The 21,748-nt window shown below is 39.7% G+C and overlaps 1 protein-coding gene across 1 annotated transcript; it reads left to right on the plus strand.

Moving 5' to 3' along the window:
* The first annotated feature begins 384 nt into the window (after positions 1–384).
* Positions 385–21,557, plus strand: PRPH2 (peripherin 2). Its single transcript, XM_063125561.1, has 3 exons — positions 385–1,455; positions 9,811–10,057; positions 21,091–21,557. Exons 1-3 carry the CDS (start codon positions 875–877, stop codon positions 21,322–21,324), a joined length of 1,062 nt encoding a protein of 353 aa, XP_062981631.1. The 5' UTR covers positions 385–874; the 3' UTR covers positions 21,325–21,557.
* Positions 21,558–21,748: the final 191 nt, after the last annotated feature.

The raw sequence follows: 21,748 nt of genomic DNA on the forward strand, positions 1-21,748 counted from the left end.
CGTTGTACAAGAATTGTTTTTATAACTTCATCTAGTCCTGCTCTACTGTTGGCCCAGCATGATTAGCTCATAAGCTGCTCATGACTCAAGCCAATATTTTTTGTGGGGAAATGTTCGGCCATGATTGGTATAGTTTCCCTGATGTTTTAGTGCATTACCAATTGACAAAGTTTGGAGACTGGTGTGTCTTGTTTCCAAGTTTCTTCAAACTGAAGTTCTAGTTAAATTAAACTGTGACCTTAATTCTACCTGTAAAAACACGTAAGCCAGAGGATGTCATTCAAGGTGAGTGACACAGGATAAGTAGCAACATAGCCTTACTGGCTTGGAGAAATCCATAACGTCAGTATGTAGCATCATCTCTGATACTGTTTTTCATCAGTCTCCATTTTACTCAAAAAGAATATATCCTTTTATACCTTGGTTTTCAATTGTATTGCACTTTAACACATAACGTGGAGGCACAAATCTACTAAATAGTAAAATGGGGGATTATTTCCACTGCTCATCTGCTGGCAGAGATTTCTCTAAATTGGATTACACTGATTAGTATTGGAATGACGTATTGTAGATCCAGCTTTAATCATTTGAAACTTTGAAGCTGTTTCTCCTTTGAGTGGAAGGGGGCATCAGAAATAGTTGCACATGCTATTTACCAATAATCTTCTTTTCCTTTATGTGAAATTTGTTACTTTTGCTCCTCAGCAAATTTGCTGACATCTCTCCAATTTGAGGCTGGGCAAGATGGAAGGGCCAAGCAATGGCTCAGTCAGAGCTAAGCCATTCGAAATCTTCAAGGCCTGAATGGTGTCATTCCCTTTTCCCCAAAAAAGGATTAATTCTCTAGGGTCTTGGTGCATCTCGCATTGCTAAGATGGCTGTGATGAAAGTCAAGTTCAACCAGAAGAAAAGGGTAAAACTAGCGCAAGGACTATGGCTCATGAATTGGTTTTCAATGTTTGCAGGGATCATTGTTTTCGCTATGGGATTGTTCCTGAAAATTGAGCTCAGAAAGCGAAGTGAAGTGATGGACAATTCTGAAAGCCACTTTGTGCCGAATTCCTTGATATTGGTGGGTCTACTAGCCTGTGTATTCAATGCTTTTGCGGGCAAGATATGCTATGATTCTCTGGATCCTGCTAAATTTGCGAAGTGGAAGCCCCTTGTGAAACTTTACCTAGTTTTGTGTTTGTTTTTTAACGTCTTCATTTTTTTCGTGGCTCTTACTTGCTTTCTGATGAGGGGCTCTCTGGAAACTACGCTAGCAAATGGGCTCAAAAATGGTATGAAGTTCTATCGAGATACAGATACACCCGGAAGATGCTTCATGAAGAAGACCATTGATATGCTCCAGATTGAGTTCAAATGCTGTGGAAACAATGGTTTTAGAGACTGGTTTGAAATTCAGTGGATCAGCAACCGATACTTGGATTTTGGCTCCAAGGAAGTGAAAGAGTAAGTAGCTAAATGGAATTTAATTTTTGCTGTACTGTCTGCCTTTGATCTTCTACTCAATAATACCATCTAAATCCATATTGTGCCTCTCATGTAGCCCTGTTTAAACAGTATTCTTATTTTTCCCCAACTTTGGATTAATTTTCCCAATGCCCTCTAGCTCTTTCGGATTTTTTAAAACTAAGCTTTATTGTGTGCTTGGTAAGCTAGGGGAATTCTAGAGCTTATAATTAGGATGTTTTTATCGTTCTAGCGTTTCAAGCTCTCAAAGAGATTACTTTATTAGCTGATTAGATCTCTTAGCATTATCCAGAACATTTAGTACTGAGTCATACCACAGTAATTTAGCTATAATAACTAAGATCTATATTAAAAGTATTCCCTTTCACCGCTAACCTTTGCTGCTTTTAATAACGTATTCGTTTTAAATGTTTTAATTATATGTATTTTATGGCATTTGCATTTATGTTGGTAACAAATAAATACATTATTATTATTATTATTACTATTAATCCAATCATATACTTCAGTCCTGCTACTGTTATGTGGGCATCATGCCTGCTTTTTCCTTAAATTTGAGTCAGTGTAAGGGCATAATGCAGAAGGATGTGCTCCGCACAAGCCTCATTGAAATGGAGAGATCTTGTACAGCTATTCATTCCAACAGGAGTTGAGCATGAGAACATCCTACTGGATAATTGTGGCCTGACATTTATCTTGACCTCTATTAAGCCACACTGTGGTTATTCTTGGCTGGTTGGACAGAAGGGATGATAGGACTGTGAAAAAATTACAGGCGCTCTGAGATGCAACCTCTGTTTTAGTTGACTTCATAAAACCAGGCAGGCTTGTTTTAGCATCTTGTTTATTTCAAGACCCTGAGAGTCTTGTTTTTGTTATTTTCTACTCCATTACAGGATGGCTGTATACTGGGATGCATTCTTGATCTAGCATAATGTAGTCGCTTTTGCTAGTGATATTTTAAAACTACGATGCGTTTACATTTATGTTGCTCCTCAGCAAAAGTTATTCCAAGTAAAAATTAAAGAGACGACAAACCAATTCTTCATCCAATTAATTTAACAACTACGAGTGGAGCAGACTTAATGTGGTGCAAGAAGCAATGAGTTAAACCTTTTTTTCCTATGTGCTGCACTTGCAGTATGGATCTGAGCCCTGCATGGCTGCCTCTCCCTTTATATTATTTGTACTTCTACCTTAAGCAAAATATGTTGTTATTGCTGCTTTTGATTTGATTTATTACATTTATATACCGCCCCATAGCCAAAGCTCTCTGGGTGTTTTACGAAAGTTTAAAACAGTGAACATTAAAAAGTATACAAAATTTAAAACCAAACAAAACATAAACAGTATAAAAACAACGGTATCCATTTAAAAACAACTGTTTTGCTGTTTTAATTAGTTGCCTTTCTAAAAAAAAAAAAGCCTCAAGTTGGCTTACAATATAATTAAAACATACAAAATTTAAAACAGCCACAATAGTTACGGATCAAGCAGAGATAGTTATCTTACTGCCCCTTTTTCATCAGAGAGAAAATGTGTAAATATATGGGTCTAGCAAGTGCTCTCTCTCTCTCTCTCTCTCTGCTGTTTTCCATTGTTATAAATTGCAGTAAATTATCAGAAAAGTGATCCCTCCGAGCTTGGCAAGTGATTACTATGGTCTCCAAATGTAGTGAGAGAAGCTGGGAACAGATTAAGGCAAATGATAATTAGTGAATCCATATAAATTCAAGATGTTTTAAAGCTCTCACAACTCCCAGGGTTCACATCCTTATGGCACAGGAATGTAACTCATCACATTAGATCACACAAAGGGGCTTGTGAAATTAACAGTGACAAGCCATAATTCAAGATGATTGTTCCCATAAATACTCCATTGAAAAGAATGGAGACTTTGCCAGAAGTTAGGGTGACCATATGGAAAGGAGGACAATGCTCCTGTATCTTTAATAGCTGTATAGAAAAGGGAATTTCAGCAGGTGTCGTTTGTATGCATGCAGCACGTGGTGGAATTCTCTCATCACAAAAGTTAAAGCTGCAGGAGTCCTGCTGTCTTTTGTAGAGTAACCAGATACAAAAGAGGGTAAGGCTCCTGCAGTTTTAACTGTTGTGACGAAGAGGGAATTTCACCAGGTGCTTCATGCATACAAACGACACCTGCTGAAATTCCCTTTTCTATACAGCTATTAAAGATACAGGAGCCCTGTCCTCCTTTCCATATGGTCACCCTACCAGAAGTGATTAGAGTTAATATTCCTTGGTTGCATTAACTTTTATGTACATATACAAAACTTTGCTCTTCAAAGGTGGTTTTAATTTAATAATTAGATATTAATCTCTTGTACTTTATTTAAAAGTAAAATTATTGGGCATAGTCCACCAGATGCGCCATTCATTTCAATGGAGCTTGTCCAGAAGTTCTTTGAGGATTGTGCCTAGCAAGACAAAACAATAGGGAACCCCCGAACAAACGAGCATAAATGAAAAAAAGAAGATGAAACATGAGAGAGTATGTGCGTGTATGTAGAGCAGTCCATATTACAGACTTTATCAGGGAATTTCACAAAGAAGGGAATTTCAGATTTGGATGTACTGACTCCTCAACCTCCTATGCTAAGAATCCGAAATGCGTTGGACTACTTCTCTCATTTACCCCATTGTTTCTTTTCTCTCTCTCTCTCTTTTTCCAGCAAAACCACAGTTGCTAACATTCTTGATACCTTTTCAATAAAGAGATAAAAACCTTTCCTGGCTGCTAGTCCATGTTGTTACTCAGAGGCTCCAAACGAGGGGTCTGTAAGAAGTCATTAATTTTCAGGTCAATTAGCGTGCAACCCTATGCATGTTTAGACAGAAAAAAGGACTGGTTGAGGAATGCTGGGAATTATAGGAGTTTTTTCTGTCAACACATGCATAGATTGAATCCTTAGGCACTTTAAGAAACATTCACTGAAGACACATGAATTTCTTGAATGAAATGCCCCTAGAACATCATAGGTACTAAGGCCCCAATCCAAAAAAAAGTTAGGCTGTAATCCGAAACCCCTTTTTCTGGGACTAAGCCACACTCAACTCAGTGGGACTTACTTTTGAATAGACTTGTATAGGATTGTGCTGCTGGTCACATTGAAAACTATCTGACAAGTTCATTGCAAGTAACTGAAATCCTCATTCATTTCAGTGGAATTTAAGCATGGGTGATTTTCTGTGGATTTGGCCCTAAGTATATGTATAAGTGGTAGCACTATAGTGCATGAACTGAAGTAGATATTTTAAATATATTATTATTAATTATAGAAGCTTCCATTAAAACAAACGGCTGGCCAACTTCTTTTAAATAGGTGTATATTTTAAATAGCTGTAATTGTGTACTAATTGTATATCTTAATGAGAACATAATGTGAAATTTTACATTCAGGATTGAATGTACAATAAATCATACAGTGATTGCTTTACTTGGTTTTTGGCACTTTGTTTTCAAGGTTCTTTAACTGATTCTTTGGTTGTGGCAGTTTCGGCCAGAATTTAGCAATCCTGTAGAAGTCTCTGTCCACCACTCTGCCGCTAAGATCATCTTCCTGGCCCGCCGCTCTGACCATGTCACTCCGCTTCTGAAATCTCTTCATTGGCTCCCAATTCATTCCAGAATCCAATATAAACTTCTCCTGTTGACCTTCAAAGCTTTTCACGGTCTAGCTCCTGCCTATCTCTCCTCTCTCATCTCACACTATTGCCCCGCTCGTGCTCTTCGCTCCTCTGATGCCATGCTTCTTGCCTGCCCAAGGGTCTCTACTTCCCTTGCTCGGCTTCGTCCATTTTCCTCTGCTGCCCCTCATGCCTGGAATGCTCTTCCAGAACACCTGAGAACTACCAACTCAATCACAGCTTTTAAAACACAGCTAAAAACTTTTCTTTTCCCTATAGCTTTTAAACTTTGAGTTTGTTCTGACTCTATACTGTTAGCTTCACCCTTCCCGGTGCCTGTTTACACTTCCCTGTGCCTGTTTGCATTCTCTTTCCCTTCTTATTGTTTACTACAACTTTATTAGATTGTAAGCCTATGCGGCAGGGTCTTGCTATTTACTGTGTTATCTGTACAGCACCATGTACATCGATGGTGCTATATAAATAAATAATAATAATATAATAATAATAATAATAGTTGGTTGTAATAATGAAATCTGTGCTTGTATAATGAGATTTTTGCACTCTGGTGTTATGTCAAAAGTTTATTTGTTGGAAGTATGGGAACAGATTTAGCTGAAGAACCACAGTTTTATATAAATAACTATGTGAAAAAACTTAATGAGATGCTCACCCTGCTAGTGTTATCTGAAGAATTGTGAGCTTGATCTTAATCCATCTACCACAGAACAGCAATGCATGAGGAGAAAAACAGGATTATGCTGTGCTTAAAAGCATGCGTGTACTCAAAAATATTGAATGCCCTGTAATTGGGCATTATTAGGCCTAGTTTTGGGCATGGTAAGATCTACTCCAGTAGCAAAGATCCACTCCTCTAACAAGGTGATATTGGGGCTATTCAGACAACATGCTAAGCCATGGTTAGGCCGCTAACCCTTTTGCAAGAAATGGTTAATGAGCATGTGTAAACCATGGTTATGTAGCCAGCATGGTTAGGAATGGTTCACACAACATGCTAAGTTATGATTCACATGACACGCTAAGCCATAATGTTTAGTTCAAAATGCTTAACCACCGTGGCTTAGCGTGTCGTCTAACGGAGTCCTTGAGATCTTCAGCGCCTCAATGAGAGTTCACTGGGAGCTCCTTATAATCTCCGCTTAGCGTTCTAAAGAAAGAATTGGACGTATAAATAACACATTTTTAAAACAATATGAAGATCCACATTCAACCTAGAAAGAGGATTCTTTAAAAATATTTCCACTACCAAGAACAGCCTTACCCAACCCGGTACTCTCTAGATGTGTTGGACTACGGGGCCAGTGGATGAGTTACCCAGTTTTATTTGTGATGTGGGAATCAAAAATCGATCTAAAAAGTACAGTGTGTACTTAAGAATAGTCTTACAAGCCTGGTTATTATTTATTTATTTATTTATTTAGCACCAACAATGTACTTGTTGCTGTACAAAATATACAAATAAAACAGCAATACCCTGCCTAGAGGCTTACAATCTAAAATCACATTAAAACATATGAAGGGGGGGGAAAGGGTTCACAAAACAGAAATAAGAGAATAATCATAGTAATAAGAACAGTTCAGCTCATCATACTGAAATGAATGGGAGACTTTTCAATTTTCAAGAATGGAGACCAAGGCAGGATCTACACGACTTCTTTAAAACAGTTTATAACAGTAGTGGCAACTGTTGGGGCCCAGGACACATTCCATATACAGTTTTCAAAGTGTCATCTACTTGGTATAGATCTGGCCCAGTGGCCCAGGCTAAGCTGTTAGTGTGCAATGCTTCAACTATTTTAAATAGATTCAGGGCCATCCTCAGATAAAATGAGGGCATGTGTGAATATCATCGTTAATTTCACAGTTGAAAAGAGGAACTTTCCTTTATTTTTAATTCTTAGCCAGGATTACTGGCCAAACCCTACAGAACACTTTGCTAGGGGCTCTAACTTTCTACTTCATGCTCTATTAATGTATTCTGCAAGAGCCTGTCTGCTGATTTTAAAAGCCAAGAGAGTTTTTAAAATGTTACTTGCCCTTTAATAATGTTATCGATAGTTCAAAATTAACCTCGCTGGTTAATGAAATAGCAGGCTGTGCATTCCCAAGCCTCGTTGTTCATGTGTGAATATTTTACATGCATGTGCACTAATGACAAGATGCATCTCCCACCCTGGTAGAGACCCAGGGAATGGGGCAAATTTGAAGAAAGACAACTTGTGAGACATCATACTAACAAAATCTTGAGAAGGCATTCCGCAAAAGTCAAATGTGACAGTGATTTACCAGTGACAGCAGAAAAGAGAGGGACTGTCCAATCCTATGCATGTTTTCTTGGAAGTCGCTCCTACTGTGTTCAGTGGGGCTTACTTGCTAGTAAGCATGTCTAGGATCGCATCTTTGGAGTGTTTCCAAAATTCTAATTTGCATTTGACTCTCACTATTTGTATTTACATATTTGTATCACAATGGAACCAATTGATTTGACATTTTGCAGTATCATTCATGGAACATGATATCAAAAGTATATAAAGCCTAAGAATTCCTCTGTTTCCAACCCCTTCCCCAACACACATGCTTAGAAATGTTTGGAACTCCTAGCAATAAATTGCCGTAACTCAATTTTTGAGCCATTAAATCTCTCCTGGTTTTACTTGTTTATTCTCCATTTTTGAGAAATAAATATGTGAGTAACAAATATTAAACTGTAGTAGTAATAATAGCCAGTATAGTATAGTGAAAAGGAGCTGAACTAAGAATGAATCTACTGTACAGACTAGTTTAACAGCCATTGCCTTTCCACAAGCAGAGCCTGCCCAGGTTTTAAGATAATTAGGAGAGACTTTTCTCTCTGTTTTACCATAATCAGAGGCACATTTGGTGGGAATGTAAGAAAGGGCCTTCTTGGTGCCTGCTCCCAGGCTCTGGAGCTGCCTGCCAAGGGAGACCAGGCTAGTTCCAGCTTTGATGTCCTTCCACCAACTGGCAAAGACGTTCTCATCCAAGTAGGCTTTTGGCCTGAAATGAGTTTATTTCTTAATTTTATTGATGTGTTTTGATTTACTTTTATGTTTTGGATATTATTTTTTATTTGGTTGTGGTTAAGCACCTTGAGCAACATTTGTAGTTGAAAGAATAACAACAACAACAACAACAACAACAACAACAACAGCCAAGTTGTCCTGTGAGGACAGCAATAGTACTGAGAACTCAAGCAGAGAATTCTCATCACTATTACCAAACAGTTGGCCTTTAGGAGAAACCTTTACAGTTTAACTGGTATAAAACAAATGTAAGTTTGTAGTGCAGCTGTACCATTTGATGGATAGAGAGTTGGGTTCAATGCTGTATTTGGCTGGGTGATCTTTGGCAGCTATCCCACAAGGTTCTTGCGTGGACAAAATAGGATAACTATACGTACAATGATAAGTTAGACAAACAATATTCTAAAATGGATAACCAGTAGTTGACAACATTTTTGTTTAAGAGGTGCTACAGTTGTTGGGAGTTTGTTTCAACCATGGGCACTCCACCCTTTCAACCACATCCTGGCTTTGTTTGCCTGAGGTAAATGCCAAATTGTTTTAATCACACCTCAACACCTTGAGTCATTCATTGATAGTGCATTCTGTCAGTCACTTGAACTCAGTTCCACCCACCTGAAATACAATACAAACCACTGGAGAATCTTTATACATTTAGTAACTTTGAGATTATCAAAGACTCCACACTTGTGTCTTTGAGAAGCCAAGGGCCCTCTTTTTTATTATCATTTGCAGTCTACTAAGAAGCAAGCTTCTCTGGATCTAAGCCTCAAGTTTTCATCAGTTTAATAATCCATTGTATTTGTATGTTAGTAAAAAAAATAGTTCTGAAACAAAAAGTGTACTTTGGGTTTAGATGACGCACACTTGTGATATAGCAGACAGGCATAATCTTAGAAGATGTCTTTTCTCCCATGTGAGAGAGAAGCAGCAGGGATGCCTCTTCTAAGATGGTGTTTCCCACTTCCCACTTTTTATAACTACTTAAAAAAAAACTACAGCATGTTAAATTGGTGCATTCTTTTCACCAATTACACATGTAAAAACTGATGACCTAAATGACTGATTAAATGTTTCAGATTAATTCGGCTTTAGCATTTTAACAATTCAGGCAACAAAAGAAAGGGATTTTGTCCCCCTTCATTTCATGCTTAGTGGTGAACTGAATATTTATGCCTGCATTAGTAATGAGTAAGAAAGCAGAGGGTTATTCTGGAGCAATCACGCTGGAGTAATAGTGTAGGTGTTTCATGTAATTAAATATCTATCATACACAGATATTCTTGGGGTGGAGATGGGGGGAATACAGGCTTTTTATTAAGAGACTGAGGCCTTAGCTAGACCTAAGGTTTATCCCAGGATCATCCCGGGGTCATCCCTGTTCATGTAAATAACACACAGGATATCCTGGGAGCAGGCAGGGACGACCCCGGGACGACCCCGGGATAAACCTTAGGTCTAGCTAAGGCCTGAGTAAACAAGCAGTGAATGGGAGGTAGGAAATTTTTTGGAAACCCACTGGAGATTTAATATTTTGATCCATTTTTCTCAGCAGTTATATTTCTGACTATATCACCAGAATCTTTATGTTTATAACTCATTGTGATTTGCCTGTTTACAGTCGCATTAAAAGCAATGTGGATGGCAGATACTTGGTGGATGGCGTTCCCTTCAGCTGCTGCAATCCAAGCTCCCCACGGCCGTGCATCCAGTACCAGGTCTCGAATAACTCAGCGCACTACAGCTATGACTTTCAAACAGAAGAGCTCAATCTGTGGAACCGTGGCTGCAGGGAGGCTCTGCTTAAGTACTACAGCGGCATGATGAGTTCCATGGGGGTTGTCGTCCTTCTTGTCTGGCTTTTTGAGGTAATACCCGGGCGTGGCTGTTCCTCTCTCTTTTTCAGAACCACCACGAAAGGAGTGCCCTCTACATAGTAGTGTAAAAACCGGTAATTATGAGCTTCTCTGCACGAGTGATTTATTGCACCCTTGTGACTGGTCACTCATGGAAGCTTGTGAGTCCTTTTCATGACGTCGTCAACCTCTGATAGCTCTGGGAATCCGCCATTTGATTAAAAAAAAACCACCAAATGTAATAAATCAAAATCCCTCAATAAAACAGCATGTATTTGCAGGAGAGCGGGGGGAGCCCTGATAAGGCTGCAGGAGTTTTGCTAAATGTGGAGATGCCCTGTAAGGAAGAGGCAGGGATGAGCAACGAGATTTTCCAGTATATTCCCTCCCTGGTCCCTGTAAACAGGAGTACTCCTGTTTAGCCAGATTGTAAGAGGAGGCTTAGAGTGTTACCACTTGTGAGGGTTGGGAAGGTTGTATTTATTTATTTATTTTACATTACATTTATATTCCAACTTTTTTCCTCTTGCAAGGAACCTGAGGCGCTTTCCTCCTCCTCCTCTCCATTTTATCTCCACAACAACCCTGTGAGGTAGGTTAGGCTGCGAGTCAGTGACTGGCCCAAAGTCACCCAGTGACTGAGCGAGGATTTGAACCTGGATCTCCCAAGTCCCAGTCCAACACTCTATCCACTACACCACACTATGAAGTACTCAAAGGCTCAGGTTTGGGTCTTGATTTCAGCTACAAATTTGAGCACTTGCAGTGGGGAGGAACTTTCTAGACTGTGGGAAAGAAAGGGAGGTTTTCATGCCTCAATGAACTTCCCATTGGCCTTAATATCCCCCCACCCTTCCAGGATATCATAACTTGCTAAAGGCTCAATCAGACCAACTTCCCACCCACCCCCACCCACAAAATTTTCTGGTTTTTTTGTTTGTTTTTTAATATATTGAGGCTACACTTCCGCTCAAGCTGTTGCACTAGCGGGCCCCACTGCTCGTGAAACAAAATTAGCAGTTCAAAAAGCAACCCCAGAAACAAAATGGAAACGCTTGTTTCTGGATCAGGCTAGGTCAGCAGCGCTTCTTTCTCTCCGTTCCATTGACTGCCCCATTTCAGAAACACATATTTCTGCTTGTTTCTGGCTGCTAGCTTCCTGTTGCACTAGTGGTGGGATCCCGCTAGCAAGTGGGAAGGATTTGATACTCCCCTAAAATACTTCTGAGGAATACCCTGAGTTTGCTGAAGCTCCTACCTTACTTTGGATGCCCGTTTTTCACTTCCAACCTGATAAGCTTGAGCCCAGCCGACTTTGGTATCAGACGGAGAAATGGGGACCCACCATCTTTACACCTTCAACATTCCCTAATTTCTAAACTAAAGTTTGTAGAATCTACTATCCTATTTTTTCCGTGGCTCCATTTTCTCCCAAACTCAAGGCACCCAACTATCAGAGGCGACAATTTGAGGTAATAGTAATGGTAATAGAAACAGAAGTTCTAAACGTTATAGTGCAAGAAATGTTCCGAAGTTGCTTCCATTATACATGCAGATGGAGTTCATTGTTCCTGGAGGAGGAAGGAACAGCAGGGCTGGCTTGAAGCATCCTTGGAGTTGTAGGACTTTTTCTGTCTAAACATGCATAGGATTGCACCTTTAGGAGATTAGCATCCCACAGTACTTTTCTATACTTTCTCCATTAACTTGTTATATCTCAAAAAATGTCCCAATCCTCAGCATCTCCTCTTTTGAATAAATTTACAGCTACACATTAAAGGTTGGGTAAGAACTTCTTTTTTAAAAAAATTTAATCTCAAAGCAGTATCTGCTAAAGTAGAAGTTAAAGAGATATTGAGTGATGGCTCTTCACCTATAAGAATTTATAATTTTACTTGCTAACTTAAGATCCATATGATAAAATGCAACCAGGACCATGAAAGTTCCCAGTTCTTGTGCCCCAAAAGAAGAGTTTATGCAACACAGTGCTATGAATATTTTACTCAGAAGAAAGTTGCACCAAGTTCAGTGGGAATTACTTCCAAGTAAGTGCATATGGGTTATAACTCTGGGTTGTTTCTCCCTCAACAACCCAGGGTTCTAGGTTCAGACAACAAGGAGAACCAGACCCAAAGCAGGCAAATGGCTGGGAGCCAGTTTGCTTGCTCGCTCCTACTCCCTCCCAGACCATAGATTGTTTCACCATACAGACTGGGTCATATTTTCCTGTCTATCAGAAAATCAGGTTTCAACTCAAATATGCAGTCCGCAACAGAGAGAGGCTGGGTTTGGGCGACAGGCTAAGCCATGGAGGGTAAATTCCAGCAGCGACCCAGAAGGGGTTAATGTGTCATGTCCGGGGCGATTTCCCTGTCCACAAGGGCTTAATTACCCACCCTTGCAACCCACACTGTGCAGTAGGGGTGAAGGGCCCCAGGGTGGCTTACCGTATCGTGTGGAGACCACGCGGGGGTAAGGAGGACCGAGCACAGAGACACGGGAGCCTAGAGTGAAAAACAATGCCACTCTGCTCCACTTGGCAGATCTCTATGGCTGAGATCTCCCTAGAAACAGATGGTGTGGGCACTGGGATCCTTTTTTCCACTGTGGTGCCTGCTGAGATGCGCAGCTGCCAGGTCAAGAGGATTCAGGTGGAGACGTGCCCCAGGGAGGGAAGGTGAACCACGGCATGGTTGCATGATCATGTGGCGAGGGGGAGGGGAGGCCTGTTGTTTCGGTAAACTTCTCCGCAGAGTGGGCACTGAACCACCGTTGGCTCCCGTGGCGTCCAAACATGGCCCCAAAGTGGCTTTATTTGCTCTTGCAGGAGTATAACATCAACAAACCTAACTGGATATTCATTTGGTAGAGTCCCATATGGAGTTTTGATTGCTTTTAACTACAGTATTTGAATTTCATTCATTTGATTATCCTGTTCTCTTTACTTCATTCTATTATGACCATAGTCAAGACCAATAAAACCATTTATTGATATTACTTTAGTATTTTTGAAAATGTGCCATTCACCAGCATGACTTTAAAAGGGTGGTTTACAAATTATGAAATCCATAACAAATGTCACTGACGGAATTCTACATATTGAAAATGGGGGAAAGTACCAAACAACTATCTGTGGTGGCGGGACAATTCCTTAATAAAAATCACAAAAAGATTGGGACAGAATTGCCAATTTCTGAAAAGTTAATTGGAATAAAATGGCTATTAACTTTCTGAAGCCCAAGACAGGACATCTAGGTATCACTACTGATATCTTTATACCACTGGTGACACCTGGATAGTGATATAATGCTGATTGTTGAAGACAGATTCCAACTGCAACTTTTTATTAATTTGAATATTAGGCTGAAAAGCCAATTTTAAAAAAAACTTAATCCAGCTGGATGATATATGATTTTTAAAGATGATGATGATGATGATGATATTTATTTGTATCCTGTCTTTTCCCCAATACTGGGCCTCAAGACAGCTTTACAAGCTGACTAGAACTATTGAAAAAATTCCCCTAAAGAACATAACATGGACGCTCATAAGAAGTCAGGAAACTGAAAACCAACTGGTCTAGCGATCCTCTTGTATCTACTAGGTTTACTTTTTTCAACTACATATTAGCCTGTGAGGGATGGTTGATATGTGTCCTACTTCAGAGGATAGTCTTATTGAAAGTGTGCTCTATGTGAAGGACTGTCCAGCCCATATCTTAATTTATGGGGGGAAATTGTGAACCACCGAGAGAACTTCATCTATTGGGTGGTATAGAAATGAAATAATGAAATAAAATCTTATTTTTATATAAATTTACAATAATTTAACCTCACAATTAGATTAGGTTATTTAATTGTGAGGTTAAATACTCTAATTATTTAACCTCACAATTAGGCTATAAAGACTGATCTGTTCTGCCAGGCTGAATTTTAGGATGCCTTTTAATTATCTGCTGCTTTTATTTATTTATTTGTTTATTTATTAAATTTATATACCGCCCCATAGCTGAAGCTCTCTGGGCGGTTTACAAAAGTTAAAAACAGTGAACATTAAAAAGTATACAAAATTTAAAACCATCAAAATATAAAAACAGTATAAACAACAGTACATATTTAAATGATGTATTAGTTTTGAATGTTTCAATTATATGTATTTTGTGGTATTTGCATTTGTGTTGTACCCTGCCTCGATCTGGAGGGAGAGGCGGGTAACAAATCAAATTATTGTTATTATTATTATTCTGCTCTCTGTGTGGGGCTGCCCTTGTAACTGGTTCGAAAGCAGCAGCTAGTGCGGAATGCAGCAACTAGGATGCTCAGTGGAGCATCTAACTATACACATCTGATGTATGTGTTTAAAAGAACTACCCTGTCTGCCTATTAGCGACCAAACCATTTTCAAGGTTTTGCGGTTGACATACAAAGCACTAAAGGACTTGGGACCAGGATACCTAGCCGGTCATCTTCCGTTGTATATACCCAGTCGATAACCAGTAAAGGAGACTTTACTGGTTATCCCACAACCAACAGTATTCTGCAGATAATGGCATGTAAGCAGACCATCTCAGTAGTGGCACCCACCCTCTGGAACATTCTCCTACATTTAGTCCAAGAGGCAGAAACTGTGGCAAACTTTAGATGCTGCTTGAAGAATCACCTTTTTATTCAGGCTTTCCTGGACATGTAATGGCATTGCTCAGTTTTACTGTTTCTGTAATGTTTTCAATGTATATATTATTTTATATTATTTTTACATTGGTTTTTATATTGTATTTTATTTACTTCTTATCAGATATATAAGTAGTTTAAATGAACAACAACAACAACAATAATAATAATAATAATAATAATAATAATAATAATAATGAAAAATAATAGAACAGAGGCCATGAAGTTGTCCATCAGCAGTTGGCACCTAGACAATGGACTAACCTCCCTTCACTGTGCTGAGATGTACTACTTTTCCATTTAAATTATAGCAATTATTTCTAAATTACCACCTACAGATATAAATGTGCATTATTTTTTTTAAAAAAAATTATTTTCAAATCATTGTCCTCTTCTGTTGGCAGTGCATTTCCTTTTTCTTTGACGATGTGTAACCACACCTTGGAGAGCTCCTTTAGGGTTCTGACTGAAACCAGATGTGGATTCACTGCCCCACTGGGGCCAGCTCTTCAAATGGAGGACTGTCCTCTGTAAAGGAGGACACATGGTGTTAGTTTGAGGGTAGGGGGAGAAGACAATGGCTGGCAGGGAGAGAATGGCCTGCAGCATTGTTGCAGAAGGAGATAAATAAAAAAGGGCACCTTTTGCTTTTAGCATGCACCAGAACTCTTGGGGGGGGGGTCTTCCCTCGCTATTTAACTATAAAATGCTCACATATAGAGTGGGTAACCCTCTATTGCAGCGGTTCTCAACCTGTGGGTCAGGACCCCTTTGGGGGTCGAATGACCCTTTCACAGGGGTCGCCTAAGACCATCGGAAAACACATATTTCCGATGGTCTTAGGAAACTGTATTGACTGAACTATGTCATGTATCATCTTTTGTATTATTAAAGCTATTGTTATGTATTATTTTCATTAGCAAACCATCCCATGACAATGGATCATGTAGAGAAGAACGAAAATAATTTTATGGTTGGGGGTCACCGCAACATGAGGAACTGTATTAAAGGGTCGCGGCATTAGGAAGGTTGAGAACCACTGCTCTATTGCAAGCAGGGTGAGGCCTGGGTGAGTGTGAGGAAAAGCTGTTTGATGCTCCTTCCCCACTCCTGAAAATCCTCATGCATGGACAGCACCAGGGCTGGGCAGAGGGGGTGGGGCAGTGGAGACAGTTGGCATGGGTCTACGTTTTTGAGGGGGCCTACTCTGAGAGGAGCTTCAGTGTCCTAAAACGAATCACGTCATACTTTTGGTCCCCAATGGTGCAAGAACGTTTGAATGGATTAGCAGTTTTGAACATTAACATTGACAAGGCAAAGTTGCTTGATTTTTCTGTTGTTGGTGATGAATTTGCCCAAAGGAAAGCACGTAAAGCATTTCTGAATGTGAAGAAGTGATGTCTTATATACATCTTGAATAACAGTGCTTGCCATTACCCTTTTTATAAATTGTTCTAGTTCATATGTATTTAGAACAGATTAAAAAATACTTAATGAGCAGTTTGAAATCGGGGCTAAATTTCCCATCTGGCCCGGGCCTATTACCAGCTTTGCCCAGCCCTGGACAGCACTACAAGGAGCTCTCCTCTTAGGAGTTGAGGATTCACTGCAATGTTGTGCTGCAAATCCCACTTGTTGTTTCTGAAATACAAAACAGGCAGCATTAGAGTCAGATGACATAATTAGAGGAGGCAGATAGAGGCCAGCCAGGATGTGGAGGAGGGGCATAGTTCTCTCAGGCTTATGAAGACTTAAAATGGCTGCTCTGAGCTGCAAGCGGCCATTTTGGACAGGTCACACATTTTGAGTTGCATTTAGGGTGACTACTTATGAATGGCCAAAACAAGAGAATATGCAGCACCAAAAAAAGGGAACAGCTATTTGCATACAATTTGCGATGCTAATGTATACATATAGAAGCAAATTTAGAAGTTATAATTTAAATAGAAATATAGTACATCACACTGTAGTGTGGAAAACTGTGACTTGTGTGCTTTGCTCAGTCTGTTGTCTAGGTGCTGTTCATGGGCAACTTTAAGCCAAACTCTTCATTCTGAGGGTCCTTTAGCTCAACCCTTCCAATAGAGAATGCCTTCAAAATAGAGGACAGTCCTCTGACAACCCTTCAAACAGAGGGCTGTCCTCTGAAGAAGAGGACAAATGCCTATTAGCGACCAATTTTTCACTCCAGTCAGTAAGTCAGGTTATGGATTACACTTAAAAAGCAGTGTGTGCTCGTATATGCTTTAAGTATCTTCTACATTCAAAGGGTTAGTGAAAACCTGCTTGCCTTAATAAGAACAGAGCTTTTACAATCTGTAGCCTGGTTAGCTGGTCTAGGATAAAAAACTGAGTTGAGACACTAAGGGTGCAATCCTACATGTGTTTATTCAGGAAAAAAATCTGTCTGAATATTCATAGGATTGCACCCTAAAGGGTTATTGTGCAAATTAAGATGTGCTAATAGATGTCAGCTGCCTAGGGTCTTAATTTTCCCTCATCTTTAACTGCCAAACCTGAAGGAGAGTCAGGTAGTGATTGCACTGCAAAAGTCAAGAAGAAACAGAGTGCTGTTTTTCTACAAGCTTGAATAATTATTGAAAAGATATGGCTTTCCATAAGTCATATCGCCACAGTAAATTCTTAGAATATCAGCCTGTGATACATAGAATCATAGAATAGTAGAGTTGGAAGGGGCCAATAAGGCCATCGAGTCCAATCCTCCTGCTCAATGCAGGAATCCACCTTAAAACATCCCTGACATATAGTTGTCCAGCTGCCTCTTGAATGCCTCTAGTATGCACTTACTGGGGATAAACCCCACTGAACTCAATGAAGCTTACTTCAGAGTAAACCTACATGCGATTGAACTGTCAAACAGTTTAGGACTCTCATTCTGTTTTCACTTGCCTCCTCAACTTCCTTCAAACGCTTGTTCTCTATCTCAGCTGCCATGGTTTTGCCCTTCCTTGGAAAACTGAATCTTTTCAAATCCCTATTCATATTCCAGTTCCCTCATTGGGTTATAGGTATGTTAGTTAATAAAATAGGTTTAAGGATGTCAGAGATATCCACAACGGATTAAAATGAATTCGGATTTCTTTGAATCCAACCCATGAATTCTGCAGCAGACCGCCATTTTCTGACTTGTAGAGCTTTTTTTTCTTTTCACATTCTAGAATTGTACATTAATTTAGTCATACAAGAATATAAAGAAGAAAAAACACTGACCAAAAAGGCAAATTTTTCTCCGTAAACTCAAACGTGAAAATGTGGGTTTTTGAAGAGCAGGGGTTTGTACATGTTTCCATTTTTTCTACTTTGGGGGAGATTTGCACAAATTCACATTAACTAAGGCTCATTAGCACCAATGCCCATTAGTTAAAGGGCATAGATAATTAGTGCAAAAAATGAAGGAACAAAGACTCCTGACGTTATGGGTTTATTTCTTGGGAAAACGGTTTTTTAAAAAATCTGGTGTGAACAGCAGCAGAAAGAGCTTGTGAGTATGCTGCGTTATGAATAACTAAATACCTGATAACCACTTATTCATACCCTCAGCCAACTGGAAGGAAGTTTATTCCCCTTCTTTCGTTGTAGTGTATCTCCTTATTTTGCATTTTTATTTCTTTTGGTGACACCTTCTAAAAGTTTGGCAGGAAGATTTTAGCCTATGGCTGCCCTATACCTTTGGATCCCCTTTTATCAAGCCTGTATCAGTTCATACCAGTATTTCCTATGGGTAAAGACAGCATCCTCCTTTGAATTCCAGCCTCCAAAGACAAACTTGAGGTGGCTAAGGTCTTCCAGACAAAAGCTTGTCAACTTTCAAACAGCAGATAAACACTTCACACCATGTGGCGGATTGGGGATCAAAAGCCATGGCTGGTGCCACAGACTTCCAAGGCTTCGCTCATCAGTCAGGAAGTCCAGACATGTATTGAAGATCTGCCTTTTGATAGGGTCTCTTCAATGCTAATAAGAACAACACGCTCAATGAAATAGCCACACATAAGGTGGGCTTGGGATCCCAACACCTACCCTATGGCCATTCTCAATCTTGGAATAGGACACTTTTCATAGATCAACAGTCTGGATCACCTGCTATGCGGTCTTCTCACCCAAGCTTTCCTTCTTCTCTTCTAAATTTCACTCCACCAGTAGGCAAAATCAGGTGGGCTCCTCTAAACAGCGTCTCTGATCTGTCCCTTACTTCCCCCACTCTTCCATTGTACTGTTTGGTAATGGACTTCAGGAATTTTTATCCATCTGGCAGACCATCGCTATAGACACCTGGGTTTTCATGATAGTTTGCATCAGTTACAACACAGAATTTTCTCTCTCCCTCCTACAGATGTTTTGTACTTTATTCCTTCTTCCTCTCTTTTAGAAGTTTTCTCAACAAAGGAGCAATAGAACCTATACCAGCCCAACATAAATTCACTTGGCTTTATTCCCATTACTTTACTATTCCTTACCATTGATTCTTGGCCAGAGTACAACTCCAGATACATCTGGATGATATTATCTGGAACCATTTCACTTGGGCTTCTAGACAGGATATGGGACTGAGATTTGGTCACTTTGTTGGATGACCTATGTCAGGAACTGGATGGGAGGGAGTGCAACTCTTGAATCTCTCTTGGACCTCTCAGCAGCTTTTGATACCTATTATGGTATCTTTTGAGGTCAGCTGGGGGCAGGGCCTTGTGGGTACCGTTTTGCAGTGGTTCTGGCCCTTTCTGTCATGTTGGCTCCAGAAGGTGGTGCTGAAGCGTTACTGTTTGACTCCACAACTTTTGGCCTTTAGTTTTCATAGCATTCTATCCTGTCCCCTATGTTGTTTAATATCTACATGAAATCACTGGGAAAAGTCATTTGGTGATTTATCAATATGCTGATGATAGCTCTATTGTTCTTTGTCACCTAAAACCAAGGAAGCAGTCGAGATATCCTTGAAAGTCACCTCAGTTTGATAATGGGCTAGATGAGGGTGAACAAGCTGAAGTTAAATCCAGACAAGATAGAGCTTTTGTTGGTGAGTAGGAAGTCTAAACTGGGATTCAACCTGTTCTGGAAGGGGTCGCTCTCCCCATGAAAGTTCAGGTCCACAGCTTGGGGTGCTGATCAACCTGGACATTCAGCTGGCACTGGTAGCAAAGAGTGTGTTTGCATAATTATGTTAAGGGTGTCAGCTGTGATCTTTCCTGAGTCAGTCTGGTTTGGCAACGGTTATCTGTGGCCCTGATTAAACATTTTGAGTTAAACATTATGGCTTAGCGTGTGATGTGAGCCATTCCTAACCATAGTGGCTTCAGAACCACGGGTTAAACACACTAACCATTTGCTGCAGAAGTGTTAGCAGCCTAACCATGGCTTAGTGTGTTGTCTGAACAGGCCCAGTGCCTTGGTTACACCATGTTTAGACTACTGTATTGTAGTCTTCATTGGGCTACCCTAAAAGTGTGTCCAGAAGCTTCAACTGATGCAAAATATGGCAGTACTGAAGTCATATTACACCAATATTGAAAGACCTACACTGGTTGTCAGTCGTTTTCTGAGCTCAATTCAAAGTGTTAGATTTATTTATTTATTATTACATTTTTATACTGCCCAATAGCCGAAGCTCTCTGGGCGGTTCACAAAAATTTAACCTTAGGGTAGGCATGGGCAATGTTGGCGGGGTTCCCCGGGGGAGCATTTTCACCCTCTCAGATCCCACTGCAGGCTGGACATTTGCTGTCAAAGCACCACTAAATTTGGCAGCAGAGGGAGGTAAATGGCAATTTGTTTAAAAACAAGCAAAATTTGGCCATTTGAGCCTCCACGGCACTTAAGTTCTTTACTGACACCTTGCTCTGGGTTTCATCTTATAGAAAAGGTAGGTTTGCCTTCCCTGAGAGCAAGGCCTTCGTATCACCACAAGGCTTTTAAAAAATATATAATAATAATAATAATAATAATAATAATAATAATAATAATAATTTCTTACCCGCCTCTCCATTTTGATCGAGGTAGAAAAAGGTAGAAACCTATTTATTCCAGCCAGCCTTTAAAAACTTATGTTGACTGTTGTATCCCCTGCTTTATGGCTATCCTGCTTATATGTTTTATTGTTTTCTATGTATTTAATATTTGTAAGCTGCTGCATTTTTTTAATACACAGAAGCATACACCTAATTTTAAAATAATTTAAATAATAATTAATTTTTAAATAAATAAAAGCCAACATAGGGGTGCAAAAATTAAGTGTGCCTTCGATTTTGTGATAGGAAGTGCCTCAGCTATCAGATGTTTTGGAAATACTGATACAGACTATGACATAAATCAGTCCATAGCCAGGTTGACCCATACTTCATTTTGTGTTCCACCTAGATGTCGGTCATGATAGGGTTGCGGCTCTTGCATACCTCCCTGGAGAGCATCACCAATCCAGAAGATCCTGAATGCGAGAGTGAAGGGTGGGTGCTGGAGAAGAGCTTCAAAGACACTTTCAAATCCACTTTGGAAAATTTGAAAAGTATTGGTAAGTTGAATCAAGTGGATGCCAGTGCCGAAGGTACGGAAGGTGAAGGCGCAAAAACCCAAGCTGTCTCAACTGTCAGTTGAGTTTCTTGACTTACAAGACTGTTACCAAAAGACTAAGAATTGTGAATATTCACTTTTTAAAAAGGTGTAAGCCAGCAGAGCGATACACTTGGATTTATATACACAAAACACTCACTTTTGTACATATGGTGACTACAGTATAGTGCCCACTGGGTTAATACAGGCATCCTCACAGCAGACGCACGAGGTAGCCATTGGCTTCTAAGGGACATGGCTATAACATGATGCTTTTAAAGCAGATTCGTCAATTTGTTAGGGGCATTATATTCCTAAGTCAAGAAATATTTCATAAGAAATAACATGTGGAAAATGAGTTGGCACTATTTTGTCTCATATCACTGAAAACTAAATGAGGAAGTTTGGAAGTAAATTATTTTTGTACTTAAGTTTACAGAATATATTTGGAAAGAGCAATATCCTTTTT

Source organism: Elgaria multicarinata, chromosome 4 (assembly GCF_023053635.1).
Source record: "Elgaria multicarinata webbii isolate HBS135686 ecotype San Diego chromosome 4, rElgMul1.1.pri, whole genome shotgun sequence".
NCBI classification, from domain to species: domain Eukaryota; kingdom Metazoa; phylum Chordata; class Lepidosauria; order Squamata; family Anguidae; genus Elgaria; species Elgaria multicarinata.